Raw genomic sequence first — 9,717 nt, 5'->3', positions numbered from 1 at the left:
AAAAAAAAAAAAAAGGGGAGGGGGGGTTAGAAACCCAATTTAAAATAAAGTCCTTTAAATTGTCCTGTAGCATCAGTATGACTCAGCCATGCATATCTTGCTTTTGGTAGAAGATCAAAAGTGTAGCTGCACCACTAGCCTAGTAAATCTTCTTGAGCTTCAGTGCAGGAGATGACAGGCCCTTAGAATGCAAAAGTAATTTTATTTCCTAGCTTTACTTTTGCACCTTCATATTGCTTGAGATACAGCACAAACAATGTGTAACATCGGGTTAGGCTGAAATCCTGTCTCAAAGACAGTGGCAATAATCCTCTTGACTTAAATGAGGACAGGAATTCACCCGTAGTCTCTTGTGCATTACTCTGGTGATGGAAGTTGTGGAGGTTTCTTGTGCACATTGTGCCATGTAGATCAAGCACAATAATAAATAAGCATGTCTTGTGCTCATGGAATCTGTATTCAGGTTGTGCTTCTGCATGGGCTCTGACCTGTCACTCATTAAAACTGTTTTCCCTTTTGTAGGCTTGATTGGTTCGGCATATCATATTGTATTGTTCCAGCCTGAGTCAGCCTTTAAGGCTGTGCAAACAGCAGCCACGAGCACTGTCACAATGGGTAAGGAGACCTTGCTTCTTTCAGCAACTGAGTTTCTTGTCTGAAGATGCCTTCATTCAGCTAAATGGACAGCCTATTTTTGAAATTATTGGCTTCTCAAGTAAAGTGATTGGTGAGGCAGGTGTGGTGTGGTGGTTTTGTGCTGGAGACTGAGTGCTCCTGGCTTCTGTCCCCAGGTGCCACTGACTTTATGTTGGCCATTGGGTAACTGAAACTTCACTACTCGATCTCTGAGTTCCCATCTGTAAAATGTTTACATGCACAAACTTGTGTAGTGTGAGGCTTAATTAATTTTGGTGAAGTGCTTAGAGATCTTGGTATGAAAGGTGCTATGTAAGTTCAGGACATTATAGTTGGTGTTTCCTTTGAGCCATACTCTTTCTTCCCTACTGCTGCTCTTGAAATGTCAAATTAGTCTGGGTATGAATTACATGTTTTGATGTGGATAATTTAATATCAGTAACTGTAAGTGATGGCTTAAGGAGCTGCTGTCTGGATTTAACACTCGTATTGGTATAACTTAAAAACTGAAAATAACTTAGGCTGTGTCTACACTGAAAGTGAATGACAAAACTTTTGTCTTTCAGAGGTCCCCTCTTCTTCCCCCCCCCCCAAAGAAAAAAAAAGAAGGTAGCTTTGCCAACAACAAGCACCGAGCTCTTTGTTGGCAGGAACACTTTCCTGCTGACGACTCTAATGCCACTCGTTGGGGGTGGAAGTTTTTCGTTGTCAGGAAAGCTGACACGGCGGCTATACTGCATCCCTTTTAGTGACACAGCTGTAGCAACGCAGCCCCTGACGCTAAAAGCTGTGTAATGTAGACATAGCCTTACTCCTTACAGTTTGGAATCTCAAATATAAAACTTGAATTTTCAATGTCTCCATGTTGAAGGTTGTTCCACAGAAATCGCAAACAGCCAGAGCTGGAGGGAAAAATTTCATGGAAGCAAATCCCATACTTTCCTACTTCTTGTTAGCACTGATATTCACAAATATTGTCAGTACCTAAGAACTTACTGTGACCCAAAGAACCCCAGAATGCCAATTGGCTAAGGGTTTACTGTTGTGTAACAGCAGCTTCTAACAAGCTTGGCAAACCAACCATACCAAGCGCACTACATTCATGGTATTTATCCAAAAATGATGTCACGTGAAGTTTCTAATTAAAAAGCTTATGCTATACTGATCCTCGTAATTGTTGCATGATGTACGTTCTGATAACATTTAACAAGCTGTGAATATATACTGAAAATATGTTTTAAAATTTGTCACCAACCGAAGAGAAACAGGTTTCTTCAAGTCAGAAAGTAAGATGTGTATCTGTTTATCAAATATAAATTAAACATTGTAAACCATTGCAATGGAAGCCTCCTTTACATATGGCATCAACAGAAAAGGATCACACGGAGGTAAAAGCAAGCAATGTGGGTTCTACTGTCTTTGAAGACCTACAGTGAGCTTTGCAGGTATAAGCAGAAGGCATGGAGATACCTCTTTCTCTTTCACCTGAGGAAGTAAATGGACCAGAAGTGGGAAGCTGCACAGAGAGCCATAGAATGACAAGCGGAGAGCAGCACAAGTAGAAGCATGCCAGAGAGCCCTGGAAGCTGTACATCGGCGAACCATGGAGCTTGAAGAGCTGAAGTATGAAAAGAGAGCACAAACACAGGCTGCTGGAGGTGCGGGTACAAAATCCTCAAGCAGCAAGCAGTCCTCCCCAAAAGTCAATCTGCTGGGATAAACTGTGACCTACTTACAGAGAGAGGGGTTGTATTGAAGAGTATTTCACTTCTTTTGAAAGAGTATGCGAGCTGCACAAGATTCTAGATCTCCAATCTCTTGGGCAAAGCATTGCAAATATATAATGAGATGGACATAAGACAGGCATTGAAATATGAGTTTTAAAAAAAGCTGTGTTGTGAAGGTTCAGAATATCAAAAAATGATAAGATGAGTCATAGAGAATGAGTATAGAACGTGTAGTTTAATGAAAAAGTGGGCAAAGGGGTAGAGGCTTGTGATTTGTTTGACATCTTTGCACAGGAACATTTCCTGACTGTATGCTTTGAAGAAATCAGAGCAGCAGTTGGGGATAAAACCCCTGCCACTATAAAAGAGGCAGATGTTATTGCTGTTTCCTATGTAAAAGGCAGACTGTTCAATGAGCACAACCCCCAGAGGGAGGGGCAGAAGCCCAGAGTAAAAATGAGTCCCTATTTTTATCTCCTGTGATTCATAGCAACAAGGAATACATAGCTGAGTTCCTGAACATGAACTGTGAGGAATGAAAGGTAACTGAGGGGGACGAAAGCACTTCCAGCAAAATGAGAATAACAAAATGCATCTCATGCCTTCCAGTTGATGGGGTCTCCTTCTGATCCCTTCCCTCACATGACTATTCCAAATGAATCTCTGTCAGAATACTTGTGCAGAGAGCCTGAAAATGTTTTGTTTTGTTTTTTTTACCTCTATCTGCATTGTGGGTACATGGGTTCACCTCTTCTTCTGGAGGTCACATGCTGCCAATTTTCTTCCCCATTCTGCACTGTCCTCTCTGATTCTTCAGCATGCTGTGCCTGCAGTACCAAACACTGACTTGTATCCAGAAACTCTTATTTTTCTCTGATGCACACAGAGTTGATATTTGGGTCTCTAGTCTTTTAACCTTCCAATAGTCTCTTCCAGTATGGAGACCAGCTTGCACTTCATACAGACGAAGTCACTTCTATCCTTTGGGAGAAAGACAAACGTGGCACATCCTGTGCAGGTCACAACAGCTGATCGCTCACTGTCCATATTGTCTTCCTTCTACGAGCCTTTTCAGATGTTGTATTTACTGCTCACAGAAGCCTGAAAGGCGCAAACTCTGTGGGAACTCCCCCCAGGCATGCTTCCTCTGTTCGCAGCTCACTCAATTCACAAGTGGCTGCTGTTTTTAATAAAACTTCTGGCTCAAAGCAGTTGCCCTGACTCAAAGCCTTCCCTTCAGTCAACCACTCAAGGCCCACCTAGAACAAAGCATTCCCAAATTACACTTTTCAAACAAACCACCACACACTCAAACAGTCACACTTATCAAACAAACACATGGTCAAACAGTCCCTGCAGCTAGCGCCAGTCAATCAAATGGTCACAGCAGGCAGGCACTGGGATATTCAATCCACCAGCTTACAACACAGCCCCCCTAGTGGAGCACTCACCGTAGCACCTCTTGGACACTTCTCAGGCAAACTGCCTCTGTTTGCCTCTCTGTTCGCACTAGATGGCTCCTTGCCTAAGCCAGGGAGGTGCTATGGGATATTCTGATGTGAAGCTCCATCAGTCTCTTCTGTTGACACTGTTGTGTTCTGGATAAATAATGAAAGCGTGACCCAGTGACTCTTAAGTGTTTATTCACAGTGAAATAGTAATTTGACCAGAGATAGAATGGGAATTAAGCTGTAGTTCAGTGATTAGAGTACCCACCTGGAAGGTCGGAGACCCTGGGTCCAATCCATTGCTCCAGTCACTTTCTCATGAGTGATCCAGAGTGGGGCAGCTTCAGCAGGAGGGACTGAGTGTACCTAACATGAGAATAGCCCATAAAGACCCCAGTTCAAATCCTTTCTCCCCATCAGGCAGAACCTGGTTATTCCAAAGCCCAGGGAGTGCTCTAACCACTGAGCTAAAAGTTACAAGGTGGGTGTCACCATCTCCACCTCTCCCTCCAGCTGGATTTGAATGAGAACCAATCTGGTAAGCTGTCTCTGAACATCCACGCCTATTGTATGGGGCCCCTTAGGTGGCTGAATGCTTGTCCTTCCTTGGCTCATGAAGCATTCTGAGGCATAGGCAGGAGTAGGTGTCTGGATGCTTATGTAGTGAGGAAGCAATGCATGTACCCAGAAGCAGGATTTTTCAGGCCCTGTCATCTAGGCGTCATAGCTGACTGAACCTAATTGGGTTGCAGTCCTTCCTCAGACATTTCCTTAGAAGGTTCAGTGCAGATATTGGGGGAAATGCTAGCAAGCAAGAGTGCGGAATAGTGGGGTGGAATATAATATTAGTGACTATTGAAAACGCTTTAGGAAACTAATAATCCCTTCAGCAGTCGTCACTCCTGAAAAGGAATTTGTTGATCATTATTCATAAGGCCACCCAGTAGTATGGAGGTAGGTGCTCTGCATTACTGCATGAGATGCTGTATTTTGATTCCCAGGTCCAAGATGGCAGAAGCATGGAGGCTGGGGTTGTGTGCTCAGTCTGTTGGGATAGTTTCATGTTCTCTAATGCTTTTTTTAGCAAGAACTGGCATTGATAAGCTCTAATTGAAAACTGGTGCAGAGCCTTGCATTGTAATGCTACCTCACAGTCTGTAGGCTGAGTTATAGACTGACTTGTATCATAAACAGCCAGACTAGACCTAGAAGAGAGGGTACTGACTTGCCCAGCTTCTGGTGTAGTAGCATATCTGAACAAACAGGATGTTGTGTCACAAAAACTGGTTCAATTTGTTTTCTGGCAACTTTTTGCTTACATAAAACGTGGAAGTGTGGATGCTGAATCCAGCTGGTTGGGCTGTCTGCCTCACCTGACTAGAAAATGCCATTTTTCTGTGACTTATAATTGTTCATGGCAATAAATATTTATTCCTCTGCTTCCCAAGAAGGTTCAAAACATAACTCTGGCTGTTCCTGGTGCACCAAGACTCTGGGTAGTATGTTTTCTGCACTGTAGATCTCAGTTCCTTGCTTGCTGTACCCCTTACTCCTTACCTTTTCCTTACAGCCACTTTGGGAGCAGTATTTGGATTGACCACTTGCCTCAGTGCCCAAGTCCGGGAGGACCCGGAGGATGCCCTGAATTATTTCATAGGCGGTTGTGCATCAGGCATTGTCTTGGGTGCAAGAAGTAAGTTGTGGTCAGCAGAGAGGTTTAAATCAACAGCATGAAGTATTTTTAATGCATTTATATAAATTCTGTAAAATTGTCTAATTCTTAAACCCTTGTCTACAAGAAGGTACCTCCTTCCCATGGAAATGTATTGTATGATGCATAAGAATCTAGTCCATGGATATGATGTTTTAAAATTGGATCTGCTTAGTTACCATGGTGATATGCACACCTCAAACATCAGGCTCTAAGAGCCTATAGTGGGCCACTGAAATAAACCCCACCTCAATTAACAAATTGCTCACCATGGAAAATTGCAACATGCCCTCGTAGATTTAGTCCTTTCAGGAAAAGGCATGTCCCAGAAGATGAGCAGAGGCCATGCCAAATTCAGAAGGGCTCCATTGGACCAATCCAGTCTGGTCAAGGTCCAGAAAATTAAGCTGGTTTGGGGTGGTACCAAAATAAACACTGATAGATTGGGGGGCCAAAGCTAGCTTCAAAGATGAACTGCAAAATAAAAATGGAGTTAACCCCATGAGCCAACTTGAGTGTACAGAACGGAGTTTAACTACTCACAGAAATTATTTTTCTCTGAAATTCTCTTGACATCCCAGTTCATAGAGGATGTCCCAGAATATATCACTGTGACATTGGATACCAGAAATCCTGTTGCAGTCCATGATGCAACCCAGTAATGCAACCTTCAGCAAACCAAGAAAGGTTTACAGAGATTGGGGAAAGAAGGCTGCACTTGTTTTTATGCTTAATGTACCTGCAGCCTGGTTAATGGTGAAATATGTCTGTTACAATTGTAGTTCTAATCTCAAATGTGATGATGTAACCAATTAACTATGGGGCTCCGTGCTTACTGTTTAACAAATTAGACTCATTTTACATATNCTGGGGTGGTACCAAAATAAACACTGATAGATTGGGGGGCCAAAGCTAGCTTCAAAGATGAACTGCAAAATAAAAATGGAGTTAACCCCATGAGCCAACTTGAGTGTACAGAACGGAGTTTAACTACTCACAGAAATTATTTTTCTCTGAAATTCTCTTGACATCCCAGTTCATAGAGGATGTCCCAGAATATATCACTGTGACATTGGATACCAGAAATCCTGTTGCAGTCCATGATGCAACCCAGTAATGCAACCTTCAGCAAACCAAGAAAGGTTTACAGAGATTGGGGAAAGAAGGCTGCACTTGTTTTTATGCTTAATGTACCTGCAGCCTGGTTAATGGTGAAATATGTCTGTTACAATTGTAGTTCTAATCTCAAATGTGATGATGTAACCAATTAACTATGGGGCTCCGTGCTTACTGTTTAACAAATTAGACTCATTTTACATATTAAGAGGTGTTCTTAATTTAGCTACTGTCCTAGCAAATGTCCTAGCTTTGCAAATTCTCCTTGTACTCTGAGAGTCAAGCTGATTTCTTGCCTCTTGCGCATCACTAACAGTTAGGCCCCCAGGGACACTTATGGAGTTATATTGTCTTCAGTGGGTTTTCTTCAGGTATAGATAATTTGAACTTAAAAAATGTTGATCAGGAAGAAATTGAATCTGGCTCTACTTTTCTTAGCTTTGTTGGCTTCCGAGTTAATGGAATTAAAAACCAGGAAACATTTTAGTTCCTAAAGTAAGCGATTTGGACTAGATAGGTCTATGGGATAAGAGGGCTTGATACCTCAAAAACTGCCTGAGCTAGAAACAATGGGAAACCATGTATCTTTAAGATCCTAAATTTCAACTTCCCATCAGCCCTTTGGGCTGCCTGCAGTCAAGTATCAATGTCAAAAGAAAAATCCAAATGTGTTAAGATATACTCATACTTTATATTGTTAACTTAACATATCTTTCTTTCACTTTTCCCAGCTCACAGCTATGCCACTGGTTCCTCAGCATGTGTGGCGCTAGGACTTCTGGCTGCTTTTACAAAGATAGGCAAGCGAGAAGGCTGGACGATAACAGGACCTCCCAGGCTCTAAATGTAGACTGGCTCCTGTCTCGGAAATGTTTTTCAAATGTCCTGCGTAATAAATTATCCTGGAATAACACAGATACTGCTGACTCAGGGTGTCTCTCATTGACTTTGAAGTTAAATGATACTCAAGGAACATAGTTTTAGCAATTAAATAGTAACTGAAGTGCAAGAAGATCTAGTAGTTAGAGCAAGGAACTAGGATTTGAATTAGAGAGTTCAGGGGCCTTTTGCTGAGACTTCTAACAATGATACACTGGAGTTAACAAACACTTAAAACATAGCACTGGGTTGGTTTAGATTCAAAGTAAAACAGGTTTATGAACAAAGTCAGAAATGGTTACCAGCGAGTTAAAGTGAAAAACACTTTCTAGTGAGTGAGACTTAGCAAAAGGATGGTGTTCATTCAAGGTAAGATTCTTACTATACCCCATTCCAGCAGAATCGCTGACCATCCCCAGAGTCAGGATCTCCCACAGAGTCAATTCAGTTGAAAGGTCATGTTGGGTTCTTTGCCCCTCTCTTTTGTAGGTCAGTGAACATTTGAAAAGTATTATTATTAAAATTCAGTGCCCCTGTTATAAGGTGCCATGGAGTCTAATGGAGAAGGTTCCATGCTGTTTTCTTCCTTGCTGGTGCTTTCTACAATGCAAATTGATCTGTCACTGAGGCCTCTAATATGCAAGGAATGGCCACTTAACTGAGATTGGCAGTTGCACCTGGGTGGAGGCATCGGCCTTTCCTTTGTCTGAAAGAAACCTGCTTACTAACTGTGCAGATTTGTCCAGTTGAAACACATTTTATTCCCATATTTTCTTCACATTTGTACAGTCTTTTGGGTATTTGCCCTAAGTACACCATGCAAGCCAATGATCAGTGTGATATTAGTTTTGCAATGATACCTCACATGACGCCTGTTAGATACAGACTATGACATAAGAGCATTGGGGTACATTCAACTGGTTAGGCCAGCTGGAACTCAGTACCTGATAACAACCTTCTGGATTTGGGGTGCTCTTAGAATCACAGTAGTCTTTGACCTATTCTGGGAGGTCATCTCCCTCTTCCCAAAACCAGTCTGTCCAGCTCCCTGGCCTACACATCTGGAATTTGGCAGATGTCAGTCTTGTGAGTTTCTGGCTTATCTGGTGAGTGTAATGGCTTCAGTGCTAGCTATGCCACTTTCTTGACAGCCCTATTTAGTGTTCTTGCAGAATGTTTCTTTCACATGGCTCCAAGCTGTTTGGCTGAGGTTGTAAACTCTCCACCTCCTGGGTGGTTGTAACATACAAGACCAGGTCAATACTCAAAAATTAAGTTGATCCAACTATGTCACTCGGGTGTGAAAAGTCCACAACACTGAGTGATATAGTTAAACCAATTATCAGAGGGGTAGCCATGTTAGTCTGGATCTGTAAAAGCAGCAGAGAATCCTGTGGCACCTTATAGAGACACTCCAAAACGTCTGTTAGTCTATAAGGTGCCACAGGATTCTCTGCTGCTTTTAGTTAAACCAATGCACCCCCATGTACACAGCACTAGGTCAATGGAGAAATCTTCCACCAACTCAGCTACCACCTCTTGGGGAGATGGTTTAACTACACAGATGGGAGAACTCACCCCTCACTGTAGTGGGAGACTACACTGAAACACTAGAGTGGCACAGCTGCAACCCTGTAGCTCTGCTGATGTAGCATTTCAAGTGTAGCCTAGCCATGATATATGATGCCCCACAGAGGGATTTCCACTAGCCCTTGTACATGGCATTAGAGAGAAAAGCAATGAGAGAGCAAGGTTTATTTCTGTGCAGAATATCTCCTCTCCTCCAGGCTGATCCAGCGCTTGGCAGAGGTGACTAGAAAGATCTCTGACTCTAAAAACAAGAGCATGAATGAGTCCGTGAGGTTTCCTTCCCATGGCACAGTCCCCATCATGCGCTCACGTGGCGGTAGGTGAACCAAGCCTGGGTCTATAGTGTTCAGGGCCCTGCATGTGACTGTGACGATGCGGTTCTTGCGGGACCCAACTGAGAGTGCCAAATCAGGGCCAATTGCTCAAACTGGGCAGTCACAGCCCAAGGCTGGGGTTTTTCCACCTCTAAGGCAAACCAAACCAGCCAGACAAAAAGGACCTCGGTTTCACCCCACTGGCTAACTGCAAGTCACACAAGCAATTTCCTTAGACACTCCAGTCTCCCAGTATCACCACCAGTCCCACATGTCCTGGGGATGAGCGGTTATGA

General features: G+C 42.9%; 1 protein-coding gene across 1 annotated transcript in view; it reads left to right on the top strand.

The window, feature by feature from the left end:
• Positions 1 to 7,555, top strand: part of NDUFA11 (NADH:ubiquinone oxidoreductase subunit A11) — a 13,449-nt gene extending 5,894 nt beyond the window's left edge. Inside the window, exons 2-4 of the mRNA XM_032773872.2 lie at positions 523 to 615; positions 5,382 to 5,504; positions 7,370 to 7,555. Of these exons, the coding sequence (XP_032629763.1) occupies positions 523 to 615; positions 5,382 to 5,504; positions 7,370 to 7,482 (329 nt within the window). The 3' untranslated portion in view covers positions 7,483 to 7,555. The remainder of the gene's footprint in view (positions 1 to 522; positions 616 to 5,381; positions 5,505 to 7,369) is intronic.
• Positions 7,556 to 9,717: the final 2,162 nt, after the last annotated feature.

The sequence above is a fragment of the Chelonoidis abingdonii genome, chromosome 11 (genome assembly GCF_003597395.2).
Source record: "Chelonoidis abingdonii isolate Lonesome George chromosome 11, CheloAbing_2.0, whole genome shotgun sequence".
NCBI classification, from domain to species: Eukaryota; Metazoa; Chordata; order Testudines; family Testudinidae; genus Chelonoidis; species Chelonoidis abingdonii.
The sequence above is the reverse complement of the archived record's forward strand: the minus strand, read 5'-3'. Positions and strand labels throughout refer to the sequence as shown.